Source organism: Camelina sativa, chromosome 14 (assembly GCF_000633955.1).
Source record: "Camelina sativa cultivar DH55 chromosome 14, Cs, whole genome shotgun sequence".
Classification (NCBI taxonomy): Eukaryota; Viridiplantae; Streptophyta; class Magnoliopsida; order Brassicales; family Brassicaceae; genus Camelina; species Camelina sativa.
Genome location: NC_025698.1, coordinates 9,392,224 through 9,419,987, shown reverse-complemented (window position 1 = coordinate 9,419,987; position 27,764 = coordinate 9,392,224). Strand labels below are relative to the sequence as shown.

General features: G+C 35.8%; 8 protein-coding genes across 9 annotated transcripts in view; 4 read left to right on the top strand and 4 right to left on the bottom strand.

The window, feature by feature from the left end:
* Positions 1–1,734, bottom strand: part of LOC104740649 — a 4,187-nt gene extending 2,453 nt beyond the window's left edge. Inside the window, exons 1-2 of the mRNA XM_010461321.2 lie at positions 918–1,734; positions 7–751 (exon numbers count right to left, since the gene is read on the bottom strand). Of these exons, the coding sequence (XP_010459623.1) occupies positions 7–467 (461 nt within the window). The 5' untranslated portion in view covers positions 468–751; positions 918–1,734. The remainder of the gene's footprint in view (positions 1–6; positions 752–917) is intronic.
* Positions 3,259–4,422, top strand: LOC104740648 (protein RADIALIS-like 5). Its single transcript, XM_010461320.2, has 2 exons — positions 3,259–3,603; positions 4,211–4,422. The coding sequence occupies exons 1-2, from the start codon at positions 3,329–3,331 to the stop codon at positions 4,236–4,238; spliced, it is 303 nt and encodes a 100-aa protein (XP_010459622.1). The 5' UTR covers positions 3,259–3,328; the 3' UTR covers positions 4,239–4,422.
* LOC109128842 lies at positions 5,642–6,299 on the top strand. Its single transcript, XM_019235953.1, has 2 exons — positions 5,642–5,967; positions 6,057–6,299. Exons 1-2 carry the CDS (start codon positions 5,741–5,743, stop codon positions 6,076–6,078), a joined length of 249 nt encoding a protein of 82 aa, XP_019091498.1. The 5' UTR covers positions 5,642–5,740; the 3' UTR covers positions 6,079–6,299.
* LOC104740647 lies at positions 8,366–10,937 on the top strand. The gene is made up of 6 exons (XM_010461319.1): positions 8,366–8,711; positions 9,032–9,229; positions 9,336–9,413; positions 9,572–9,637; positions 9,725–9,790; positions 9,879–10,937. The coding sequence occupies exons 1-6, from the start codon at positions 8,442–8,444 to the stop codon at positions 10,617–10,619; spliced, it is 1,419 nt and encodes a 472-aa protein (XP_010459621.1). The 5' UTR covers positions 8,366–8,441; the 3' UTR covers positions 10,620–10,937.
* Positions 10,672–16,094, bottom strand: LOC104740646 (general transcription factor 3C polypeptide 2-like). 2 transcript variants are annotated; one of them, XM_010461317.2, is made up of 16 exons: positions 15,993–16,094; positions 15,451–15,660; positions 15,108–15,234; positions 14,946–14,992; positions 14,471–14,564; positions 13,627–14,387; positions 13,270–13,401; positions 13,086–13,158; positions 12,893–12,932; positions 12,721–12,793; positions 12,554–12,619; positions 12,325–12,402; positions 12,060–12,232; positions 11,898–11,944; positions 11,569–11,800; positions 10,672–11,486 (listed from the first exon to the last, which is right to left on the bottom strand). In XM_010461317.2, the coding sequence occupies exons 2-16, from the start codon at positions 15,627–15,629 to the stop codon at positions 11,131–11,133; spliced, it is 2,478 nt and encodes an 825-aa protein (XP_010459619.1). In that variant the 5' UTR covers positions 15,630–15,660; positions 15,993–16,094; the 3' UTR covers positions 10,672–11,130. The 2 variants fall into 2 exon arrangements, with proteins under 2 accessions (XP_010459619.1, XP_010459620.1); XM_010461318.2 differs by lacking the exons at positions 15,108–15,234; positions 15,451–15,660; positions 15,993–16,094 and having other exon boundaries at positions 14,476–14,564.
* LOC104740644 (probable bifunctional transcriptional activator/DNA repair enzyme AlkA) lies at positions 16,252–18,423 on the bottom strand. Its single transcript, XM_010461316.2, has 2 exons — positions 17,060–18,423; positions 16,252–16,580 (listed from the first exon to the last, which is right to left on the bottom strand). Exons 1-2 carry the CDS (start codon positions 18,157–18,159, stop codon positions 16,562–16,564), a joined length of 1,119 nt encoding a protein of 372 aa, XP_010459618.1. The 5' UTR covers positions 18,160–18,423; the 3' UTR covers positions 16,252–16,561.
* LOC104740643 (kelch repeat-containing protein At1g19470-like) lies at positions 19,093–20,412 on the bottom strand. The gene has a single exon (XM_010461315.1). The coding sequence runs from the start codon at positions 20,410–20,412 to the stop codon at positions 19,093–19,095; it is 1,320 nt and encodes a 439-aa protein (XP_010459617.1).
* LOC104740642 (sugar transporter ERD6-like 4) lies at positions 22,617–26,087 on the top strand. The gene is made up of 17 exons (XM_010461314.2): positions 22,617–23,127; positions 23,264–23,326; positions 23,432–23,521; positions 23,628–23,687; positions 23,775–23,840; positions 23,930–23,995; positions 24,091–24,166; positions 24,276–24,340; positions 24,426–24,518; positions 24,626–24,706; positions 24,790–24,874; positions 24,973–25,019; positions 25,094–25,156; positions 25,242–25,301; positions 25,387–25,452; positions 25,536–25,595; positions 25,666–26,087. The coding sequence occupies exons 1-17, from the start codon at positions 22,933–22,935 to the stop codon at positions 25,891–25,893; spliced, it is 1,464 nt and encodes a 487-aa protein (XP_010459616.1). The 5' UTR covers positions 22,617–22,932; the 3' UTR covers positions 25,894–26,087.

Sequence of the window (27,764 nt, the reverse complement as noted above, 5' to 3'; positions counted from 1 at the left end):
CCTGACCTGTCCCCACGCAAACCGGAGCCATCTCCAGGATTTACACCATTAGCCGCTGCTCCCTTATAGCTCTGAAGCTTATCCTCAGGTCGAGGATCCGACCCACCACCCATTGGTTGTTTTCTATTATTGCCAAACAAAGGACAGCGTGAGACGTCATGGCACAAGCTAGAGCACCTCCTACAATACCCATACAGCCGCTCATACCGCAAAGACACAGATGTTTCCTCCCCACTGTGAAACTCCACCGATGCTTCAAACACTAAAGGTTTAAAACCATCAAACAAAACCTGAACCCAACCATTATCAAGATCAACCTCCTCAACCTTCCCCAAGTCAGAACCGATGCTACGAAAAGTCTCATCAGCCCAAAAATGTAGCGGGACTCCCATGACTCGAACCCAGAACTTAATGATGCAAGGGTACCTTGGATCCCCCACTGGCTCCCACCTAACCAGAGAAAGCATCCATCAAAATGGTAAGGCTCCATTTTCAAGACCTCCTGGATATCCTCTTCTTGATCAAAATCAAACTGAAAACGTCATAAGCCCAAATCAGCACCCACCACCCTCTCCTTGATCTTCCAAATTTTTGGCAGCATGAACAACAATGCCTTCATGTCCTGCATCGTAGGGTTCATGCAGCGACCAATGAGGGTCTTAGCATAACCTTCAATTAACGCAGAGTTATCAAACCGTGGGACCTTAATCTTGAGCTTACCACCAGCCCCTGACAAATTCTCAGAAGACACCTGAGGAAGCAACAAACCCCTCTGAGACATAACTTTCGTGATAACCAAAGGATAAAAGCAAAATAGGCAGAAAAGCCAAGAACCCCGAAAACACTCAACTAAAAACCGAGAGAAAGTGAAAGAAATAACAAGGATACACAAATAAAGATGAAAACCAACCACGAACCTGGGCTCCCTTTTATATCCAGATCCGAAGATCCCAACCCTAGTGTCACTAAATGCCACAACCACCAAAGGAAGCGAAGGGGTTATCCCGCGGAAATCGAGCCCCAATCGAAGCCAAATAAGGGAATTGTGAAATCCTGCAGATCCCCCATAACCATAACCCAAAGCCCCGTAATCATAGCTGAAGTCCTCCATTCCAATCGGAGCAAATCCAACAGAGCCAGTCCGCAATCAACGCCGGAGAAAACCCAATCCAGAGATCCTCTTGCAAAGTCTCCAGTCCCCAATCTCCCTCCCAACGAATCACAAAAGAAATCCCAATGAAAATCCGAAATCCCTAACAAGGGAAAACTCAGATCCACCACCATTAAACCGAAATCGGAAAAATCGTTAACCTTGAAACCATAGGGAACCAACCAGAATCTCAAGTCGAGATTCTCCGTCATTAACCCTAACTGAAACCGAAATAGAAAACTCAGAACCTGAGGAATCCCACCAACATTGCGACGAGAGAGAGCTTTTCCTTTTCCTAATCGGGGTAATTCTTAATTTTGATTTAGTGAGAAATCTTTGATTGACAAATTATTATGATTACTTAAAGGTTTAACTCCGTCAGGATAAGTTTTTGACGTAAAATTTAGTCATCACAAAATTTTATACATTAGTGACCGAAACTAGATCTCATAGCTAACAAAGATTTATACTGAGTAGAAGTATGGTGTGGGATCATTCACAATGGATCATACAACACTCATCGTAGATGACGTGGAGCTAGCTTAGCTACCATCAAACTTCCTTTTTTTTTTTTTTTTTGTGAGACATAGAGTAGCATATGATCTTGTAATTTAGACTGGAAAACATTATGTGAGATATTGACATATCTTAAAACTTGTATAGCTGATATGTGGTAAACGTATGTTTGCTGTCCCATGGCCGCACGGTCTCTAAAAGGTGGTATACGTATTAAGCTATGAGACTACGCAATATAATTAATCTCCAAATTCTTATATATTTTTTAAAATTCAATTTTAATATATCTAACTTTTGTTAAATAAATATAAATAATGAAACATATAACTTGTTATAAACTTACAGCTATAACGAAAAATTCATTTTCATAAAACAGAAAAGGATATAAAAAAGATACAAGTATGAGTAAGAATCAATGCAGAGATAGGGATATGGGAATTTTATCCCAAAAGAAGACGATAATATCTCTTATGGTATTATTCTTTTTTCAGCAAATTTTAAGTGGCTCTTATCAAAATGGTTGTCGTCCAAATTTGCTTTCCTCCATCACACGAGATAAGTTGTTAGAATCAAAACAAAAGTGCCCAAGAGTATCGATATCCATATTTCTCCTTTCAAAGTATATATATATATATATATATATATATTATTAACTATTGTGTATACATAATCGATTATAGCAAAATGAAGTTTCGTACTGGAGATGACATATCGAATCCGTTATTCAATCTTCAAAAGTTAATTACATCAAACGATTATGTTTGTCTTTTCACATCAAACGATGATTCTGTACAACCATATGGTAGAATAACCATTTCTTATACGTGAATAAACTATTACTATCATTCACCGTATCAGCACATTTGTTCGAGTTACATACATTATAAGCTAAGGTGAATCTGATTCATTGGAGTATAAAATACGGGATCTTGTTTGTCCACTCTTTTTTTTCTCTGTATTCTAGTGTTTAACTTTTTCTTTTAAGATTTTAGTGGTTCCTTATGTGATTGATTATGTTTATAAATTTTTTTTTATATATAAAAAAAGACGATTCCTTTATATGTCACACACTATAATTACTAAAAGGTCTGGATTTTCGTTCAGGATATTCCAATTATCATAACAAAGTAAAAAAAAAAATGAATCACAATGTATTTTTACGTAATTTAATTATGTTATATACAACTAGCGTGTTAAATCTTAAAGTATAATTTCAAAAATATAACAACAAAACGTGAATAATGTTTTACAGCTATTATACGAAAATGTCATGAAATTCAGTTGTTTCGCTAACGATTATTCAGTTTCTACTATACAATGTATATACCATTTAAACCAATTACAGAACAAATTATTGTAGAAAGGGTTACTAATAGTATTAAAGTTCATAGAACACATATGCACGTTAATTAATGGTTGACTTCTCGACACTATTCTCTCAAAAACCATATGGACCCAAAAAAATGTAGACCCATAAAAACATTATAATTCTTTATTTTGGTATATATAACCTAAAAAAATGGATAAATACTACAACTTGCGGAATCTCTCAACTCTCTTTTCCTCCATATAAGGAGCCTATTTTGGCATTCGTAACTTCGCATCGATCCCTTTTCTTTCTCTTCTACCGTTTATATTCTCATTTTTTTTTTCCAAAAGGAAATGGCCTCAAGTTCTATGAGCTCGAGTTCATCTTGGACGTCAAAGCAAAACAAGATGTTCGAGAGGGCTTTAGCCGTTTACGATAAAGACACTCCCGACCGTTGGCAAAACGTCGCTAAAGCTGTTGGAAGTAAATCTGCAGAGGAAGTCAAACGTCACTACGACATCCTCGTTGAAGATCTCATGAACATCGAACAAGACTTAGTACCTTTGCCTAAATACAAAACCGTCGATGTTGGAAGTAAATCAAGAGGCATCAATGATTTTGATTTGAGGTAAAAAAAACTTTTTTGTCCTACCAAATCTTCTAGAATCTGTGGTCGTACTAGCAATGGCTAGGACCAAATTTTTAGATTTTTTCATTAGTTTTTTTTGTGATTTAATAGAAAACACCCGTAGTGAAAATCGTTTCAATATCTGAGAAGAGTTGGACTAATATGAATTAGTTCTTTTGGTAGTAGTATATACGTTAATATTAGTGATGTATGTTGTTAGACTATACTATATAATAAAAATAATAATGTATATATGTATAATAATAAGAAACATGCAACCACACGCACCATCCCTTCTATTTCCGGCATTCTCATTTAAAGGAAAGGAGTCACATGAAATCTAATCCTGTTTGTGCATCATCACATGCTCATTGTCCTAAACTTTGAATCTTATATATGTATGAATAAGATGTTATATATAGTGTATATATCTAATTTAATTTTATTCGTATATGATTATAGATATAACCGTATATAGAGATATGCAAAAGGGATTCTAACTTTTCACTGGTCGGTGATGAACAAAAGTGTTATCTTAGATCAGCAACAGCAAAACTGGAAATCGGAAAGACTTAGTTAATAACTTCATCTGTTTTTTTTGGGACAGGTTAATGAAGAATATGAGAATCCAGTGAAAAAAGTCTGTTACGTTGATGTGAAGATTGCTATGTAAAGATTCGAAGGAATATGTTTCTTATTTGCTTACTGATGAGTGTATCGTTGTTCCCTTTCCATTGTGCTTCTTATTTATTTAATTTACATATATCATGTAGCTATTGTGGTTTATCCTATTTATATATAATTCGATTATTAAATCCTTGTTGCGAAATTTGCTTTTGTTGTTGATGGTTTTACTTATCAATATAAGAGTAGCTTACATGAATTGAAGAGGCAATATGTACAGTTTCACTTCCACCTAGTAATCTAGATGGTTCCCATTTACGTAATCTTAGTTTCTGAAACCTGTGAAGAACTATATATGTGTTATGCTATTTGAAGCATCTAAAGTGACCAACCATGGTTGAATTCGTAGTGGAAAAATTCGAACTCTAATTTTCCAGTCCTGTAACTCCTGTAATAATTATCAAATCGATATGAGTTAATTAACACGTAGCGTATGATGATACACTAAAGCAAAAATATCACATGTAAATAAATAAAGTATGAAACTTAATTTAAATATTCAAATTTTGATTCGTTACTCAGTAAAATTTGTAGTTCAATAGATATTATTTTTAAAGAATAATATTAATAAAACTTGAATATTTTATAGATTGAATCATTTATATTTGTTTTTAAAAATTCAACTTATGGTATATCCGGAAATAAAACTAATTTTGATTATAATAAATAATATGATAATTTATTTGTTTCATAAAATAATTCTTAATAAAACTTGAATATTTATAGATTGAATCATTTGTATTTGTTTTTAAAAATTCAACTTATGGTATATCCGAAAATAAAACTATTTTTTGATTATAATAAATAATATGATAATTTATTTGTTTCACAAAATAGATTCATATATAAAAATGAGAGGTGAAGTATAATAATAATTAACAAATTAATATGTTAAGTTAGATATCAAATGATTTTATTTGATGAATAATTTAATAAAAAAATTAATATGGTAAGTTAGATAATATCAAATTATTGTTTAGAATATTTTCTTTAAGATTTTTTGAAACAATAAATCTAAATTATATAAATAATATAAAACTTAATGTATAACCTATTTGTAACCAACTCATTAAAATTATATAGTCTACAAAACAGTGTTGTATTATATAGGAGATGATACATGGACTGATGTACCCAATAAAATGAATACGGAATTAACCACAAAACTGATGATGCTTAATTTGGAACTCGCATGAAAACTAAATCCATCTCACGTCAAACTATTTTCAGCGTAACCGGCACTAACGGTGGATCGTTACACTGGTAAATAGAACCATATTAAGTTACATTTTCAATATCCTTCGCATATAAATATAGAACTTTCAAACTAGACCAAAGAAAACACGATAAACACGTAAAAGTAAATTTTCTTTACAGCTTAAACCATTTTATTACCCATTAGTTTTAATAAAACAAACAAAAAGAAGAAGAAAAATAGTTTGTCGGAGACAAGATGGCGAGAATATCGATGGCTGTGGCTGTGGTGTTGTCGGTGATGCTACTCGTCTCGATAAACTCGGTGAAAATCTTGGCCGAGGAACAACCGACGGTTGGACAGAGAGTAGACTCTGCCGTGACGGGTGTCAACAATGCATTCAATGAACACGGCGGTCCACAGGCCGTTGACTCCGTATCCTCGACCATCAAATCTGTTTACGGATGGTTCAGTGATAAAGCCAAGTATGTCTACGATTCTATTTGATTTTGTTCCATTAATGATGTCTAATAGTTTTCATAATCACTTCTTGCTATATATATTTTTTCTCTAGGGAATGGGGAATCCACTCCTAAAAGGAGGAATAAGCAAAGTTTTATCTTAATTTGCGGTGTGCTTTATATACCAAAACGAGCTAAAGATCGGACCATTGAAAAAAGAAAGAAAAAGAATCGACTTGTGTAACTAGTTTTATTTATTTCATCTTCGATATGCATATATGTAACCCTCTATCTTCAAACAAAATGCATGAGCTCGATTATTATCCCTCTAATCAAACCGAACGTATATAAATCATTTTCTCAAGCAATACCTATGATCATGCATCAATGTTATTTCATAAAGATGGATCCATTAACATACGTTTACGTTGCTTGGCCTATATCTATATTCAACAAAGGTCTATTAGACTCTCTATGGGTGCAAATAGTTGCACGGTTGAAAAGATTGAATAGGTTGAACGAATAATTTTCACCATTTGTATTAAAAAAGTTGAAGAGGTTGGAAAAACTTATTCAGTCCGTTCAACTTAAAAAATTGAAAAAATTAACTAATCCTACAGCAAAAATATTCAACTTGTTCAACCACTATTTTAGAGATAAATGAGTTGAATATTATTCAACCCAATTTTATTCAACTCATTTTTCCAATTTTGAGCAACCATTTGCAGCCTATATATATCATTGTTTTAAAATTCGGCCTATACAAAACGGTGATTGACCATATCCATCTTTTAGAAATTTGAATTCTTGATTTAAAAATCTCCGCCTAACTCTGATTACACCTTGTAAAATCAGTAGAATTATTCTCTCCGTCTTGATTAATGACTAATCTCCGTCTAGCATCGATTAATTAATTATATTTGTCTAATTTGATTATAACCTATTTAATCCGATTACTTTCAACTTAATTTTCTGTACACCAATTATTTTTAGAACTAAATATAAATCATTTTTTTTGTTATTTAGATATTTAAATTAAGAGTTTGTGATGTTTTACAATAACTAATGTACAAAATTTGTATGAAATCATAAAATTTTATTTTAAAATTATGTTTTTATGTGTTTACCATAATTTTAAAGACAATTCTATATTTTTTTATATTTTTTTTGATGTTTTTCTTTTAACATAAATAAAATTATACATATATTTAGGTTATGAATGATTATTAGTTTTTAGATGGTTTTTAGATTTTAGATTTTGAATTTTGGTTTCTGATTTTTTGGTTTTTAGATTATCTATTCATTTTAAAATTAATAAATAAAAACTATAAAAGTAAAAAAAAAAACATATTCACGTTAAAAGAATATATTTTTCACAAAAATAATTTCTCTTTAAAATTGCAAAAAAACAGTCAAAAACTAGTTTCCTTAAATTTAAGGGAATCTAAAAACTATTAAATATTCAAAGAATCAAAATAGATTTTCAAAGAATCAAAATCCAAAAACTATTAAACATTAAGGCACTAGTACTACATATTTTTATTTTATTATTAATTTAATAAAATAACTTTAAAACTAGTTTATGATTAATTTTCATTTATACTTTGGTTTATTTCATTAGGCGGTTGGTTTTGATTACCCTGGTTGACACCCTCTTGATTGTTGTGTTGGTTTTGATTGCCCTGGTTGACACCCTAAAGATAGACAACAACAAACAAGTCAGCTAGAACATGTATTACTAATTGTGTAAAGGTCTTCCTACTTGATGTTCATTCTTTAATAAGCACAAAAGTGGCTTGCATTTCAGCGATTTATATCGACCATAAGCAAGTAAACAACTAATGGACTAACAAACTAATTCATGATTGCGATGGGCCAATTGTTAAAAACAATCGGCCTAGCCCATATATATGTTTTCTAAAAAAGGAAGAGGTCTGTAACAAACAACAAAAGAAAATGATTGTGTGTTGGTGGATGCATCAGAAAGCTCAGCCGGTAATTATAAGCACCACTGAATCTCATGGCTCAGATGCAGCCACGTAAATCTCCAATAAAAACATCACACTTGTCAAAATCTGAAGGTGGTCGAACCGACCTAGCAATCTTAAACTCTGAGCCCCTTCCGCTTCCCAGTTCTGAGGTTTGGCGGTCCCAAATCTCGGCTTCGCACGCACACCTTATACTCCGCACGTGCCGAGTTTGCTGACTTGGTAAAATGAAGCGAGACGTGGCGTTCGTAGATACATGGGCTTTACTTAAGCAACCAATTGTAGACGATGAGCTGGCACTACACGTGTCACTCTCTCACCCCTCTGTGGGCTCCCTCTCTCTCTTTTCCCCTTTCTCTCTCACACTCTACACAACTAGTCCTGTGGGAAGTTACAGTTCTTCTCTCTCTTTATTTTTTTTCTTTTTTCTTTGTTCTTCTGGTACGTTTTTTTTATTTGTTGAGTCTGCAAAAAAAAATCTTTTGGTTTTGATTTTTTTTGTTTGTTGAAATGGAGTTGGAGCATATATCGAGCTGTTGCTCGTCGTCTTCGTCTGGGGAAGAGGCTGCGGCGGCGGATATGACGGAGATGGAAGCGGCGGAAGCATTGGCGGATTTAGCGCAGCTTGCGATAATGCGAGAGCAGGTTTTCGAACCAGCTTCGAGCTGGGGGAGTAAAGGGAAACGAGTTAGGAAGCGTGCAAAGACTGAGTCTCCTCCTTCTGGCTCGCTGTTGAAACCGCCTGACTCCGAAACGTTACCCACTCCGGATCTCGCTGAGGTACCCCGTCTCTTCACTTCCCCTCTTTCTTCGTCTGTTTTGTTTTTTTGTTTTCAATTTGGAATCTCTCATTCGTACTACTGGTTCTGTATAAAGAGAAGTGTGTGTTTAGATCCAAATAAATCGATTTCGCAATTGTTAGATTACACACTGATTTAGGTAGATTAACGTCATGATGCAATTTAGTTATGGCATAATCTGTATCCCATGATTAAGATTTTGAATAGCTCTTTTACTAAGTTAGGCTATTGATAAGACAATCTCATGATGATTGGTTTTAAGTGGAAGTAGTTGTTAAAAGATATATATTTCTATAACAGGAACGATTAGTGAAAGAGGAAGAAGATGAAGAAGAAGAAGAAGAAGAAGAAGATGAAGTTCAACCAGTAGTTAAAGAACTAACTAAAGCTCCGGTTAAAACTGAAATGAATGGTGAAACACCTAAACCAAATCTTGCTTCTACCGTAAGCTGTAGTAGATCCAATGGCTGTGGCCGATCAAGGCAGAATTTGAGTGAGGTATGCCATATATGGTTATAAGCAGTTATAAACTTTTCTCTTCTTTCTTGTGTTTGTTTTTTGTGACTCTCATGTTGAGAACTTACGTGCTGCTACTACTCTCTAGGCTGAAAGAGAAGAACGTAGAATCCGAAGAATTTTAGCTAACAGAGAATCTGCGAGGCAGACAATTCGGCGAAGACAGGTATTCTTAACGTCCACTTTAGGCTGAGCATAATTTGATGGTGTTACCTATGGTTAGTTCTATCACAAGTTTCTCTGAACTTTGTAATCGTCAAGTTCCATATCGGGAAAGTTAGTTGCATAATGTTGTTTTAAGTATTTGTTACCTTATATATGTAGGCAATGTGCGAGGAGTTGAGTAAAAAAGCAGCTGATCTGACATATGAGAATGAGAATCTGAGGAGGGTGAGTAAACCATTTGATGTACATTTCCACTGACCGATAGTGAACCTAAGAGACGGTTGTTATAGCTAATGATATTTCTGCTCGCAGGAAAAGGATTGGGCCTTAAAGGAGTTTCAGTCTTTGGAGACGATGAACAAGCATTTAAAGGAACAGGTTACACAATTGATCAAACACCCCATGACAGTATCAGGAGCACTATTGCTCACACTGCCATATCTGATTTTGCCATCTGTTTTTATAGGTAGCAAAGTCAGTAAAACCTGATACGAAAGAACCTGAAGAACCAACCAAGCCATCAAAAGTTGAGATGTCTACATCATCGACTCCGATTTACTTCTACAACCAGAATCCATATCAGCTTTTCTGCTGGCCGCATGTTACTCAGTCATCAAATCCAGTGGTATCACCACTCGAATTTGCAACCTCGGGAGGAGTTTCTGCTAAAACTATGATCCCGCAGGAGCATGAAAATCCTGCAGATGATAATGGGCAAAAGACTCATTTTTATGTCGTACCCTGTCCTTGGTTTCTCCCTTCTCCTGACAGCAACGGTGTCTCCTTCGGGATTCAAGATACACACAGAGGTACCTTATCGAACGGGCACCATATCGATGATTCTTCTGCAAGACCGTTAGAGGTCACAAAAACTCCGTGGGCCCATCTTTCAAGTAGTATCAAAGAAGAAGACTCTGGTTCACCCGAGACCAGACCTCTATATGATCTCAACGAATCTGCAACTGAAGTCCTCTCAGAAGGAGGAGAGGGTTTTCCTGTAACGCAACAAGCTTTTAGTTTAAAGCATGAAGATACTTCTGAGACAACTAATGGAGTTACGCCGATGCCACCTGGTCATCATGTTTTGATTTCTCTACCGGGGAAAAACCAAGGATCATTGACTGCAGCGGAAGCAAGAAAGAGACGAAAAGAACTCACAAGGCTCAAGAACCTCCATGGCCGTCAATGTCGAATGCAAGTTGGATAACTTGCACCATTCTTCATCTTACCAGTTGAAACACTAAAGGGTACTTCATGTTCCCTTTCTTTTTGTCCGGGGCATTTACGCATTGTTTCGGCTTTTTCTTAATGAAACACCAAAGTCAAGAGTCATACTCATCCAACGAACAAAAGTTGGAATATTGTTATACTCATCCAAGATTAGTGTTTGGAAGTTTTTGTTTGCTTTTACAAGGTAATAGGAAATGTTGTACCATTTTAAGATTTAGGGTTATTTGGCACTTGGCACAAAGTTAAAAGTGCCTTCTTGTAAGATCATCCGGAATCTGTTTGCTTCTCACTTCAAGTTCCGGCTCCGGTTTTGATCAGTTCTATAACATATTACAGGGTTTGTTCCCTTTTTTGACCACAATCAAAATGTTCTTGAATTAAATCAGTTTCGACCATTCTTTATTACAAGTTTAGAAAAGAACCCTATATTTATTTTGGACTAAACACTAAAGATGGTAAACTGTCTACTGTTACATGGGACAATAGTGTTATCTCTGAGGTCTCCAATTTGAGGTTGGAGCAATCTCTTGACACCGAACAATCCCTGCTGCTCCACCATAACACAACCATCTCTCACTTCCTTTATTCATGTTCCACCGCACGCGATGCATCGCCACCATTTTAGGTGGGAAGCCTTCAGCTTTTGTTCCACTGCTACCGTTGCTTGCTTCTTTTCTTCTTCCTCCTCCTTCATTGTCATCTTCATTAACACAGACCAACGCTCTGCTGTTCTCGTCATCTTCACCTATGTTGTTCTTTCCTTTTTTAGCCTTTGATTTTGGTGCTTTGTTGTTTGTTCCTTCAAATTCGGTATCTAAATCTGTATCCTCTTCGTGTGCAAATGCTGCAAAATTCAAGTAAACCAAGATAAGGACTAACGCACACGGGAGACTGGTGTGACAGTCTATCTTAGAATTTCAGCTGACCTAGAGGCTGAGCATCTGAAACATTAGATGCGTATCGATTAGGAGATTCGTTCAAGAGACTTCGAAGGCATCTCTGTTTTTCACCAGTTTCACCAACCGGTTTCTTCAATATGATCGGGATGTTTGGAATTGGACTATGCACTATAAACGTGGAATCTTTCATTGTTAATTTCCCACAGATAAAATGTGGAGTCCGATTTCTTGTGTCTTTTTCCACTGCTTTGGTCGTAAGCTGCAAGTAAATCCCAACAAGGCAAAAGGAAATCTTTAAGAAATTGACACCTTACCATCTCGAAGAGGTGAAAGTAATAGTGCAGTTTATAACAGACCTGGAAATGGAAAACGGACCCATCTGCAGTGCAATAGGCTGCTATGCCTGAGAAGCTATACTGTTAATTCTCAAGCTATTATAAATTCTGACTTAATTTATTGTGACGAATAGATGATTATGAATATTTGAATCCAAAGACAAGCCCATAAAGAACAATTACCTGTTAGCCTTGATACTTGAATACTCCAGATGGGAAAAGTTGAACAGTTATAAACGCTTAACCCTTGCTGTTTGGTGTTAGGATAAGGCTTTCCGGTAGCAGGAACATCATACGCAATCTTCACCAAGCTTAGAATTCTTAACATTCCGTCGTCAAAGGACAATAGAACGCATCTACAGATATTTGAAACCTCAAGTTTAATCAGGTCTTCAAACAATCGATCTAAAGACTGTATAATCAATGGGGATAGAGCTATGATTGATACCTTGGGTCTTGTAACCAATCGAGGCTGTATATAAACCTTGGTACTGGGTGCAAATCCCATAAAGGACGGAACGGATCACTGCAGAAAAAAAAACACAGGAAGCAAGCAATAAGCAATGGCTCAAAATGCCAAATAAACATTAAACAGGACAGTCTTGTGTATTAGTTGCATCAGACTCAAAAGTTTTAAAGAAAAATGATGTAAAAGCTGATGTTTTAGGGAAGTGTACCGTAAGTCCCAAAACTTCAGACCTCCATGTCCGGCAGTAGCTACTATGTTTGCACTTTCCTGATCACTGGAAGATTTTCAGAAATTACTTTGATTAATAAGTGAGTCCTCTCACGGTACATTTTGTTGCAGTAGTCTTTTTTATGGGTGTGATTTCTCTTCACTGACCTTTCACCAGGAGCCCATGCAACTGCCCTAATAGGAGCTGTATCTGCGCTGAAGAAAAGTAAAGGTCTTGTATCTGCAAAGAGAAAAATTGAAAAGTAAATGCGAGATCAACAGTAGAAATCACCCTCTTTAGCCACAAGGTGAAAAGAAACTATGAGGTAAAGGTTAATACCTTCTAAAGATGATGTTGTAGAAAATTTCCACAGAACAATCTGATGCATAACAAAAGAAATTAGAAAAAAAAAAAAAACGGGTCAACGCAATTTAGCACTGCCGTTCTTCTTTCTAAATACATTTACACATGTGCAAAAAAAAGGAGAAGAATATGATGGAGACAGTGAAGATAGTGAAATAGTACTACTTACCGTGCCATCGTGGCAACCAGCCAGTAAAAAATCAGGGTTCCCTAAAGTCGACCATTCAAGTGTCAGAGGAATACTGTGCAAAAATAGATGAGCGCCATATCAGGAGAAAGTGTTAAAAGGACTGCTTTGTTTTTCAATTCCATGAAACAAGCAAAAACTGGCTACATGGAAGAAATCTACTGACCTCTGCATGTCACCACATTTCAAGTTTGAACATTTGAAAACGGGAGCCAGTTTCACAAAACGAGGATCAGTTGCAGCTTTCTTTGAAGACAAATATACAGCTGATGTTGCCCGAGGCATTGGAACATCCCACCTACATAAGGTCGTTCATTATTTTGCATAGAATCATAGAAAGTTTCTTTATCCTTGCAGATTGCAAATATGATTACACAGACCAAATTTGCATAAAATATGTCAATGCAGTTGGAAAAACAAAGGCGAGATGGCATACAGTGATAGAAATCAAAGCATCAGGGAAAAATTGTACAGGGCACATAATGCATCACGATAAAAAGAAGAGAAGAAGTAGTTAACTTACACTTCCAAAGATCCGTTTCCCAGCAAGACAGCTAAGTATCCCATTCTATGCTTATTAAAAGAATCATCGGCATATGAGGGACGCCATTTCATATCCCAGGCAACTTTCCCATTGTGGGCCAGGCATAAGACAACCCTTGGAAGAGCAATGTCTTCAGAAATACCTGAGGACGGTTCGTCTGGTACATTTCCAACAGCTTCATTATTTTCAAATAGCATGGGTTTGCAACTTTCTTCAGTAACTTTGGTTTTTTGTCTCTTTCTCCGTACGGGAAGCTTGATATTTGCAATTTCCGAAGACTGCACTTGTGCTGAACTTTCATTGTTGACCTTAGTTTCTGTTACTGGAGTTTCTCGTAGGAACCGAAGAGGAGTTGCGGGAACAACTGAATCTTCCGGATACCGAACAGACAGAGCCTCAACGTAGAGAACGTCATCATCAAGCTCAGCAGGTAACTCGGGAGTAGTCTTCTTTCTAGGTCTACCTCTTGGTTTCTTAGGCTCTTTTGTCTCTGTTGTCTCTTTTGGATGCTTTCTGGGTCTGCCTCTCGGCTTCTTAGGTTGTGTTGTTTCAGTAGTTTCACTAGATGGTTTTTTCCGAGTCTTTCCTGTCGATTTTTTACTCTTCTCTGAAAAAAGGGAGCTATCTTTCTTGCAAGTGGCATTTATAATGCACCATATCTGAATGATTCCTCGACCTGTAAGAGGAATCCCAATCTTGTGACTGTATGAGTCAGGCGGATGAGTAGCCACCGCTAGAAACTGCAACAGTATGGTTGATAACAATGAAAATCTGAAATTCCCATTTCTACGGGGTATTGAAACAGAAATTGTGACCTAATCACCTCACATTTTGCCTGAGCCTCTGGAATTCCATGAATTCTGGGACACCACTCCAGTGCCCAAACAGAGCCTCCAACATGCATCACAAAATCCTTGCTGCAAAGGTGAATAATAGTTCATCACATAAACGGTCATGACTAGCACAACTCTTGTTGATTTTTTTAAAAGGACAAGAGCAGAGAGATATATACACAAACATGCACTGTCAATATGCTGTCTACTCATTGACCAACCTATTCCTGGTTCGTACCAGCTAAATTCACTAACCAAACTTTATATGTGACATCTTGAGTTTGAAGATAAAAATTAGCAGTGAATTTGATTCATCTAACTGAGAAACCTATGTTCATCCCTTTCCATCGTCAAGATTAATTGTATGAGTTTCCTATCTGCAAGTGTGGTGTCACTTTTGCTAGCTAGCAGAACCCGTTGAACAATTTTAATGATCACAGCTCATAAAAAATTTCGAAGTTTTACCTGATTTCACCAGATGATGATGATGATTCATCGTCATGTATCTTGACCTGCACCAATAAGAAGAATACTGATTTAAAAATGCAATGTCAATGTAAGAAGTAAATGGAAGGGTAAGAACAAAGGTTGAAAATAATCTTTTAGCGTAAAGATATTAACACACACCTTTGGAACTCGTGCCGAAGAAAATTGAGGCAAAGTTTGAGTGCTTGTATCCTTTGATTCATGGCTTTTTCCAGCCTCGTTGTAGAATGCAAAACTTTTTGGTTCGTAATTAAAATGCCTCCATTCCCTACAAAACAAGTTTAGCAAGCAAGATTAGATCCGTTGGTGTTTAAATCGACTTAGTACAATACTCATACTACCACATTAAGAAACAGTTTATATAAACCATGTAATTCACAATGATCATGAAACAAACTCCTTTGGCAGAACTTAACTACTTCTCAAGCATAGGATATATACAGTACACTAAGCTACATTAAAAAAAAAAAAGAAGTTAACGCACCTCAAGAATGTAACTGATGATGAGAGAGTGTTGATATCAATCTCATCAATATCAGCACTATCTTCACCACAGAGATCAGTGATGGAGTCCACTGCCTTCAAGTGATTCTCAACAGAATAATCAAACAGCGATACACTAAATTCTTCTTCACCACATCTTGGAGGCTCTTCTTCATCCATTGATCTGTTGTTGTTGTATATTTTTCCTCACCTGGGAATTTTTACCCAATTAGTACTGAAGCAACAACCAATCAGTGTTTGATGAATCTCTACTATGTCCAAAGCGAGAAATTCAATTGTTTCAATTCAAAATTCAAGATGCATCCACACTCGTTTAAAAAAATACAGACACAAGTAGCATATTGTTCGCCGGAGCTAGGGTTTACGAGCTTAGCAACAGTAAAGTTGTATACAAAACAAAACAGGAATTCTGAGATCTTGAGAAGAAAAAAAAAAAAAGTCAAACAGAAAGAAAAAGAAGAGATCTAGATAAGGAAAACCGAGGGGCAAAAATAAAATTGGGAAGACGAGGACTGAATTTACCGGCGGCAGGGCACTACGGTTGCGTCGAAGGCGGGTACAAAACTCTTTCCTCGCGTCCCCAGATCGAACCGTACCTATTGAAATTTAGTATTTGTCACGTTTTACTTTTTTTTTTTTATAATAAGAAGATGGGTCATTATAATGGGCCTATACATATATCCGTAAAAAAAATACCGAGTGGACCACAAATGTAGAACTGCTCTTTTCGTTATTTTTTTATTTGTCACCGATGAGTTTTTTTAGACAATTGGACAGAGTAGTAGAAGATACTATACTGAAATAGTGAAATGTGCATCTGCTTTAGAAATAAAGAGGAAGTTCTCCTACAAAAATGGAGAAGACACTTTGTCACTAGCTATACTCACTCTTAACATTACAGGCTCTGTCACTGACTAAAAATATCATATTCACTGGTACTTTTCAGCTGAGGGAACTCAGTCATAAAACAGTTCCTTTTATTCTTTCTCCCACACTTTTTTTAATAGAGACACAACCCCAAGTCCAGAACAAACGTACTCACGTAAGCCATTAGAGCATCCAGGAATAAAGACGACAATGTGGACGAACGACTACGATTGTCCCCAAGCCCTGTTAAAGAATCATTGAACCATAATTAGAAGTAGCGAAAAACACAATATGTTATATCATGCTTCTTGGAATGGGTCAAAACAATCAGAAAGGTTTATGCCTGAGCAAACCTCATAAAATTGTGCATAGATAGCTCATACATGGAGAAACTGTACGAGTATAGTTCGAAAAACTTCGGTCAATCAATCGAAGTAATGCTCTCACTCACTACTTTTTGTCACACATGACATGAATGTAAACAACTAATCATTAAGTCTAAACTTAGAGATTTATTTTAAAATTATATATCAACCATAAGCCCATTCCACAGATGACTAAGCACATATATTAATCTTAGGGGATCCAAAAGAAACAAACATATTACTTTGCATTAGCAGCAAGTAACAATGGTGAAACAATCTGTCTACCTAAGTTAAGCACACTTGAAAGCACAGTGAAAAACTTTTCTCAAGTTACAGAAAGAACCAAGCTTTACTTACCCGATACTGAACATACTAAGAGGGTCCAACTGTTGCTGCGGAGGTTCTTGTTGCAAGTCTTCCAAAGGCGGCAACGACATAGCAGCACTCGTTTGTGTACTCTTAGCTTCCATGAGCCGCCACATGTACCAAGAACCCACTGACCTGTAGGGTCTCCACTTAGCACAATGCTGCTCCATCTGCGATGGCCGAGGCAAGTCATCTAAGCCATAAAGCATCTGCACTCCCTTCCTAACACCGAGATCATTAACCGGCAAAACATCTGGTCTATGAAGAGAATTTATCATGAACATATGAACAGACCATGACCCAATTCCATTAACCATCGTTAGCATAGTGAACAAAGACTTCTCATCCATGTTCAAAATCGCCGAATCCGACAAGATTCCATTCTGATACTTTCTAGCGAGATCATGAAGATAGCTCGCCTTCCTTCCCGAGACGCCGATTTGACGAAGCTCCTGTGGACTTAAGGCTAAGACTTTCTCAGGAACAACCCCATCCTCGCCGCCGCAGATAGCAACAAATCGTGTGTAGATTGAGTTCCCAGCTTTAGCAGCAAGCTGTTGGTAGAGTATACTCCGTACCAACGCTAAGAACGGAGTCTTAAACGACTCAAACGTCGGCGGCGGATGAACGTCTATTAACGCGGCGAGCAACGGATCCGCGTTACGAAGATAGTGAATAGCTGCTTCGAGCTCGCCTTCGCATGTGAGAGGCCGAGCTTGGATCCGCGGCACATTATTAGCTCGTGATTGCGATGGTTTCACTTTACCGGGTGATTTTCCAGCCGTCGCGAGCGGCGAGGTTACCTGAGAGGAGATATCCTCCGCCTTGTAGTCTTCATCGGCGATGTCTCCGTCGAGTGTAAGCTTCCGAATTTTCCGAGGACGGAGAGGGATTTTGGATGGTGGAGACGACACATTGCCTAATTCAGTGATCCGTTGAGCGTCGATTGTGGTAGATGAGACGATTGAGCCTGAAATTCCGGCTGAATCGACGGTGGATTCCGGCGGGATTAGGTTATGAGTTTGGGGTTTGGGTGATTGTGGTCGACTTTGGGGTTGAGTCGATGGTTGAGAAGGAGATTGTTCTCCCATGTGAAAAATTCCAAAATCGAGAAGGTTCAAATTAGGGTTTTTTGAAATTCTCACTCCAGAAACAGATCATTGGAGAATGACTACGGCTGAGATTGATCTACTTCCTTTGCTTCTTCTCCGAAGTGAAACTGCGCTGCGAGAGGAGGAAAAAAAAAAATTGAGTCTGCTCCGTCGCTTTATGTCTTCTCCCACGCGCCTTTTACGAGAGTAGCCCTCACGCTCCGACGACCATTATATGGGCTCATAGTCCGACGACTCTGGACCATTTTTAAAGCCCAAATTCGGCTACTTTAGGTCAGGTTAACTAAAACTTTGTTTTTTCTGCTTCATCTAAATTCTAAAATGTATATCATATCTTACCTGAAGCAGACACATATATAGTAGAAGCAGACTGATTTTTTTGTTATAATCTGATTGTATCTGATTATTACTTAGAAAGGAAAAAAAAAATTTTGAGAGCATGTTAGTGAAAGTGTTCAATTGCACGAAACCCCAAAAACATATATATATATATATATATATATATATATATATATATATATATATATCTGTAGTTGTAAACAAAGATGCATTCAACAAGTTTTGGTGAAAATATTGTATAATGCAGCTAGCCTGTACTCTTTTTACTGCTTATCTACTCAAGGCTATATAACAATTATGTGTAAGAGTGTTATTAACTTATTTATCCTGCACAGAGACGTTAATAGAAGGACGAGTTACTCTTCATATTTGCTCTCAGATCAACAAACTGCTTAGACGGTTTAGATGTAATGAAGATCCTTAAATTGCAACAAGATCACCAAAAAGACAACTAAGCCTTGAGGCTAAAGAAAAGGCTTGAAAAAAAACATTAAGAAAGAAACATTAAGAGAGTCCATATTCAAATCACAGAAACATATAGCTGCAAGAGACCATCCCATGTAGGTATCATCATCAAATGGTAAGAGTTCGACAAAGCCGAACCGTGAGATGGTTAATGCCTCCAAGCACACAGTCGAGTGATTCCACATTCCCCCAAATCTCACCTCCTTCACGTTTTTCCAACACGATCATTGCGCACCAAATACCTTTTTCCCTGCCAATGCAATCACCATGAACATAGCTCCTCTTACTGCCCAAAATCGCCAACTTTCCACCAAAATTCGCCATTTCAGAAGCAGGATGGACGATATAATTTGGTAGCCTCCTCAAAGATTCACCTTTCACAGGTCTCCAAGTCTTCTCCTTTGGATCATATACGACTATTGGATGTCCAAGAGTACACCGACGATCAACTGTATACAGCATATCATCTACCACACATTGCACAGCAAATGACTCTTTCCACATATTCTTTATTGGATGTGCAGCACCGACGGCAGATGCGTCCCATTCATCACCTCTTCTTCTTTTTGGTTCGTAGACCAAACAACCTTTATAATCCAAAATGTAAATCTTGTCTTCCATCACAACATATGTCCTAAACTGGCTAGACGTACTAGATTCAGGGTACGGACCAGGCAAAGATTCCCAAATCTGTTTCTCAAGATCGAACACTTCGATCCATTCCGACTCCAATGGACATCGCTTCCTGAAACCTCCGATTACGTAAATCTTCCCGTCAATTACTCCGGCGGCTGCCTTGTTACGACCTCTTCTCATTGGAGGGAGCGAGCGACACTTGTGAGTTCTGCAATCGATGACATTCATAACCTTCGAGCGTGTTAGGTCGATGATTCCACCGATCACATACATCTCTAAACCGATAGTGACGACAGAAGCTCCCCAAGGCACGGGTGGAAGCGAACCGAGTTTGGTCAGTCGTAAAGAAGAAGCCTTGTTTCGATGCAGAATATGCCAGCTTTGGAGATCATTAGTAGTACTGTATCGGATGGATGCATAAAGAAACGTTTCGGAAAGACCGAGGCGCGCACGCGTTTCGTAGAGACTTGACGAAGCGATCAAACCGGAAAAGTAACGGGAGACGGAAGAGAGACTTGGGTAATCACATCTCCGGATGAGTGCGACGAGAGCTTCAGTGACATCGTTTGGAAGTGGGAAAGATGTCGAACGTCTCTCTTCTTCTTCTTCTTTTTCTTCTGCTACGTCTTCTTCTTCTTCTACGTCTTCTTCCTCCGGCTTCTTGTTTCGGTTCTCGTTTCTTGTACTTCTTAAAACTGCTTCTTCTTTTGGTTTCTTGTCGAGTTCTTCTGGTTTCTTGTTTGGATCGCCGCCGTCATTAGAGTCGTCGGAAATTTCAGAGATGTTAACCATCGTCGTGCCGTGTGTGTGAAGTCAACGGTGAGAATTAATGGAAACAGAGTCTAGTTCGATTTTTTGAATAGCTCTTCGAGTATTTATAGCCAGCCATATATAGTGTGGATTATGCTTCAACATAAATCATGTGGGCCTTTCAAGCCAACACCGCTGGACCGTTTTAAAAGCCCAAATTCTGTTTTAGTATATATTTCAAGTTAGGCCTACATTTAGTTTTTCTTTATATATTTATTTATAACAATTTACATGCTACAGTCAAATTCTTATAAAAACGATTAATTATGGCACTAATAAATTTATTAGATCAACTAATATGGCGAATTACAAAAACCCTTTTCATGAATAAAACAGAAAATAAAATCATTTGATCCAAATATTTTAATCATTTCATTTTATGTATAAATTTGTGTTAACTATATTCGATAGACGATAGATCTCTGTCGAGGATAATGAAGATAAATGTGACATGTATGTACAAGTAGAATCGTGTTGGCGTGTTGCATGTACTCGTTATAGGTGAAAATCGTGTTACTTACAGATAATAAACCCAATAAATATACCAATAAAATATGGAAAAAAAAACAGAGTTTAAAACAGAAATAAAAGCATAAGACCAACTAAGCAAAGTGGGGACAATGGAAGAGAAAAGCATACGTCGGGATCCGGAAACGGTTGCAAAAGATGAAAGAACATAAGCACTTACACGTGAGAGACGAGGAAGGAGACAAAAGACACAGAACAGTGATAAATTATACGAATCTACATCGTTGGGTCAACAAGAATATTATTAGTATACGTTAAATATTGAGCGATGGATGAATCAGAGCCTATGAATCATATCCCCAATAAGACGTGTTTGGTGTGATATCTACTGGCTTTTTTTTTTGTCGTGGTCTCATCGACCTTAGCTTTATCTCGATTTAGAAGTTTTCTAAACTTATGAGATTTCGTGACCTCAATCATGCATGTTGATGTTCTCAAGGCAAATATAGCATAGCTGCCGACGTTAATTATTAACAACTTATGTAAGATAGATTCAATTTGCAGAGTACTCATATTTAACATAAAAAAAAACAAAAATTCAATGTTATGTATAAGAAAATTTGTATATCTAAATTCTAAAGGTATATGTGGGAACAAATTTTGTCGTCATGGTTTTAGCTATTTTTGCCACTATTTTTTTATTTTTTGAAACTCTGAAATAATATTTCGTTTTTCCAAGATTTTAAATATTTTTAATATGTAAACAATGTTGCGTGTCTAAACAATTATTTGTGTAATCTAAAGTACTTGAAAAAAAATACTGACATCCATGTATTTTTCATTTACTAGAAAACAAATATCATTATTCGAACTTATTTAATAATTTAATGTCACTTGCATATTTATGACCTATCGACATCAATATCAACGAGATAGCTAGAGGAAATGTTATAAAGTTGAGGCCTGATTCGAGCATTATATTTCTATTTTAGTTTTACTCTGATACGAAATAGAAAAACACATAACAGTAAATAAGTTTTTTTCACAATAGTAATAATTTTCTTATTATTTTTTGCTGTACTTAAGTTTTTAGCTAAATTTTCCACCACGATATATCATTATTCCAAAATTTGTTGGTGTTCAACAACATATGTATTTTTTCTGTTTGAATTCAAATGGTAATGCGATTCTACTAAACATAAATAATATCTAGTGGACTCATAATATTGCAATACATATGCGAAACTCTAATTATAATTATCTAAGAAAAATATATATGTTCGAAGTAGACTGTTTACCTAAACAAACAAAAAAAAAGTCATTTTTAAAACACAATTACTGATATTTATATAACATCTAAAAGCTTATTAAAAATAATACAATTTTCTTCTTAAAAGCTTATTATATTAGAAGTATGTAGAAGAAGCCTAGAAGATAAATAAATCAAAGCCATTAGTGTAGTGCTCGTAGATGTGATTATGTGAACATGGTGAAATGATTAAAAAAACAAAAACAAACAAAAATCTATACAAAAGAAATCAATAATAACTCCAAAGCGACCAGACAAAAATTTTATACTAGTAGTAAATTATATCTTATAGACTTTTATACTAGTAGTAGTAAAACAATATTATTAAATTAGATATTTTTTTGTCGAGAGGCAAAAAAAAATAAAATAGAGATCCATCCTTACGAATTCTATAAATCTGATGATATTATTATTAGGAGGAGATGCGTCTGAGGTGGAAAACTATGAAACAGTCTGCGTCTCTCCACGCATAGGCTCCAAATACAAACCATCGAAGAAGAATTTAAAAAAAACAACCAAACAAAACAAAACAGTCTACATCGTCTTCAATTTCATCCCAGCTTTCTTCATTATATTCCCCTGAATCAAAATCTCGTTTTCTAAAAATTTCATATCTGCACTTTCCAGTTTAGGATCGGCATTTTTTCTCTCGACCCTTTTCCTTTTGCATCTTTCTCTAGAGATTACGATTGTTTTTTTTTTGTAGAATTTTAGAGATTTAAGAGATGAGTTTTAGGGAAGAGACGGAAGAGGGTAGAAATGATCTTCGGCGACCCTTCTTACACACGGGAAGTTGGTATCGGATGGGTTCGAGACAATCTAGTATGTTGGAATCGTCTCAAGTCATTCGAGACAGCTCTATCTCTGTCCTAGCTTGTGTTTTGATTGTTGCTCTTGGTCCTATTCAATTCGGTTTCACTGTAAGAACATCAACACAAAAATCTCAATAATGGAACTGAGAAAATGTGATTTTTTTCTTTTTTCTTTCTGCTTTTGTTTAATTTGACTAAGAAAATGATAAAGTTCTGATCTTTGATTTATGTTTTGTGTTTTCAGTGTGGTTATTCCTCTCCAACTCAAGCTGCCATTACTAAGGATCTTGGTTTAACTGTATCTGAGGTATAAAGGCCCCATCTTTATTAACCAACTGTTCTGTTTCTTTCTTTTTAAAAACTCTTTGTTCAAAAAATTTCTGACTTTTAAGTTTCATCTTTGATGTTTTAGTACTCTGTGTTCGGGTCTCTATCCAATGTGGGTGCTATGGTTGGAGCTATTGCAAGTGGTCAGATTGCTGAATACATCGGACGTAAAGGGGTAATAATAGTTTGTTTTTTGATCTTTATCTGTTCTTATTTTGTCATAGTAACATCTTCTTTCTTGTTATATCTTATTTGCTGTTGTTTTTTTTCCTTCTTTGCAGTCTCTGATGATTGCTGCAATTCCCAATATTATTGGATGGCTGTCTATATCTTTCGCCAAAGTGAGTATTTGATGTTCTCAAGTTTCTGATATCATTGGCCTATCTCTCTAACTACTTACTAAGTCGTTCTTCTTGGTTTTTCTCTAGGATACTTCTTTTCTTTACATGGGAAGATTGTTAGAAGGTTTCGGTGTTGGGGTTATCTCTTATACGGTAATACTAGATTCAATCAGTTCTTTTGTTTCAGAAATGTTTATTTTGAGTATAGATATAATTTACACAACTTGGAATCGCGGTTTTAGGTGCCTGTGTATATAGCCGAGATTGCTCCACAGAACATGAGAGGAGCCTTAGGTTCAGTTAACCAGGTTTGTCATGTTTCATTAGCTTCACTATTCTTTCTGCATTTTATGAGCTGATTCTTATATTAACATCAAAACATTAATACTTTGGTGTTCTGTAGCTTTCTGTAACAATTGGGATAATGTTGGCTTATTTACTCGGTCTCTTTGTTCCATGGAGAATTCTTGCAGTTTTGGGTAACTCTCATAACATTTCGACTTGGCTTGGGAGAAACTATAGAAGATTTTTAAAAAGTTATCAATACAGTCTAATAATCACTTTCTTGTTTGTCTTCTTTACGTTTAGGAGTATTGCCGTGTACATTGTTGATACCTGGTCTTTTCTTCATTCCTGAATCTCCTCGGTGGTTGGTATGCCTTTAGAACCAACTAACTTATATTGTTGAGTTTGTTGCATTATTAGTTATCCTCAAGGGTTTTGCTTTCGTAATTGTAGGCAAAGATGGGTTTGACAGATGATTTCGAAACTTCATTGCAAGTTCTTCGTGGATTTGATACCGATATTACTGTTGAGGTTAATGAAATCAAGGTACTGACTACTGAAAAATGCTTTGATTTGATGATACTGGTTTGTGAGATCAAGATTATTTTTAAATGTTATGTCTTTTGTGAAATTTCCATTTATGCACTATGCAGAGATCTGTGGCATCATCTAGCAAACGTTCTGCAATTCGGTTTGTAGACCTCAAGCGCAGGAGATACTATTTCCCACTAATGGTACAATTAGTCTCTTACCTCTGAAACTAATTTTTGTCTACACATGAAAGAATCTCACAGGTTTTGTATAATCCGTGTTACAGGTTGGTATAGGGCTCCTTGTACTTCAACAACTTGGAGGAATTAATGGTGTCTTATTCTATTCAAGCACAATTTTTGAATCTGCAGGTAGAGCCATATTTTTATTTTTATTCTTGGAATGCTCCTAAGTCCTAAGACAGAATAAACAGATTTCTTATCATGCTTTCCAATTATTATTCACTTAGGGGTGACATCAAGTAATGCGGCAACATTTGGAGTTGGCGCTGTTCAGGTATATAATTTCAATGATTTAATCTAGGAGACATGAGATTCGATTGTTTTAACCATTGGTTCATTCTAAACCAGGTAGTGGCGACTGCAGTAGCGACATGGTTGGTAGATAAATCAGGTCGTCGACTTCTGCTCATGGTGAGGAATATTTGAGACTCGTATGTACATCTTACAAAAGTCTGAATATGCATACGTAGTATCATCGTTTTCCTCTGAAATGCAGATCTCTTCTATCGGAATGACCATAAGCCTTGTCATTGTGGCAGTCGCATTTTTCCTTAAGGTAGCATTTTAACTTTTGACATCTATACTTGTACTTTCTACAATGTCGAGTTTCATTTTAATGAGTTTACTTAATATCTTGTTAGGAATATGTGTCACCTGATTCCCATATGTACAACATTCTAAGCATGGTTTCAGTAGTTGGAGTTGTGGTAAGTTGTTCGTTTTATACATTCACACAACGAAACATACTTAATTGTGGTATGTGTGCTAAATCTTACTGAGTTCTTTACAGGCTATGGTTATTGCTTGCTCTTTAGGAATGGGACCAATTCCATGGTTGATTATGTCTGAGGTACTGGATATTAAAAATTGTTACTTAGTGCCAGAGTAAACGTCTAATCGCTTAATTTTGTCCAAAACAGATTCTTCCAGTCAATATAAAGGGTTTAGCCGGAAGTATAGCAACTTTGGCAAACTGGTTCGTGTCATGGTTAGTCACAATGACTGCAAATATGCTCTTAGCTTGGAGCAGTGGAGGAACTTTCACTCTCTACGCTTTGGTTTGTGGATTCACAGTGGTCTTTGTGAGTCTTTGGGTTCCTGAGACTAAAGGCAAAACGCTTGAAGAGATTCAAGCTTTGTTCAGATGATCAAAACAAGAAAAAAGAAAAAGAGAATACACAATTTTTCACTTTTGCTTTCTCCATTACAGATCATTCTTTTGTCCTCCTCTGTGTTTGTATTTTCTTGCTTTGTTCAATGTCCTCCTTTTGGACATTCATTATAATTTGTTTATCTTGTACAAGCATATTATTTTACTATAAATATGATTATTTTGGTGTAATTTTTCGGATTCGTAAAGATTAACAGCAATATATTCAACAATATCTAAAATTAAGTTAATAGAGAAAGACAAATCAGAAAAAGCAATTTTTGATGGTATAGATCCAAATGAGAAACCTACCATACCATGTGATAAGCTTATTTTGCTGTTTGGCGAACGTGAAGGGACTTATTTCCAATGCAAACGGCGGTCGATTTGAAAAACAAGAAAATAATAGGGACAATTGCATTTTTTGTACCTTTATTTGCATTTGAATGAAATCGTAGACTCCATATTTGATTTTCGAGAAACATAACTATTAAGGATGTTGAAATTATCACTCCCTTACGACCACACAAAAAACAGAAGCCGAAATGACAAATGTAACCCGAGGAAGTCTGCAATAGATTTCTTTAAGAAGAATTATAAATTGATGTCAACAAGAAGATATAAAAAGACGTCTACTCCCTAATTATAATTTAAATTTTAATTAAAAAAATTATAAAAAATAATTTGATAAAACTATTGATCAAATAATAACCACATAGACTTCATGCATTAAAATAAAATAAATTTACATATAAACGAGTCAAATTAAACAAGAAAAGGTTGATTAGGCAAAAATTATTTGATTTAGGGTTTGCTTAAGTAGACTTCTGTGCAGATTATTTGTGGTTGACTTGTTATGCCATCAACCGTTAATATTATATTATCTTAATTTTACCGATAATTTAACCAAACCGATAGCTGAACCTAACCGAATACGTATTGATTCTTTGATTTTAACCTAACCGGATAATTTAATTTAACCATATATATACTTCTCTCTCTAAGTCAACCCTAATTTTTTATGTGATCTCTCTCTCTCCAAAATTTCTCTCTAAAAAATTCTAATATTGTTGCTCTCAAAAATTCAGCTACATATACCCACAAAATATTTCGTGGTTACAAAGATAAATATGAAAACCCTAGATTCTCTTTTATTTTACTTGCCCCTCTCTCAAATATATCTTGGCTCTCCAAAAAAAAAAAAGTAGATCTAAAACTCCAATATATCCTCTTTTTTCTCTCTTATTTTTTTATTGAAGAAGTTCTGCAAATGTGACTCTACGAATCTCCCTCCAGATCTGACATTCATTCATATTCAAATCTAATCCCAAAGGTTTTGTTTTCATATCTACCTACCAAATCTAGGTTTTTAGTTTTATGTTGGTTGAATTTGGGTTTTACATGTATTTTCTTATTTGGATCTGAGAATTATTATTGGGTAATCTGTTGGAAAAAGTTTAGTTCTTTCTTTTTCGAGTTTGATCTCAACTTTTATTTCAATTTTTATGATTTAATTGTTTGAAGTCAGATTTTTTACCAAAGCTTGTTCTTGTCTTTAATTTTACAGGCAAAGGAGAAGATTAAGCAGGAGATGGTGGAGGCCGAGAATTTTACAGCCGATGGAGAAGATTAAACAGAAGATGGGGCGGTGGAGTAGTGACGGTGGAAGAGAATTACCCAGAATATGTTTGTAAATAATTGAGATTTTGATTTTTTTTATTTTATTATTAATTTAATAATTATAATAAATTATTTTGGTATTTTTTAAATAAAAATTGAGATTTGTAGTTTAAAGTACGGTTTAGTTTTCCAGGAAGAAGTCTTCCAGATAAATCTTCAGCATAATCATTACAAATATTAAATTGATTG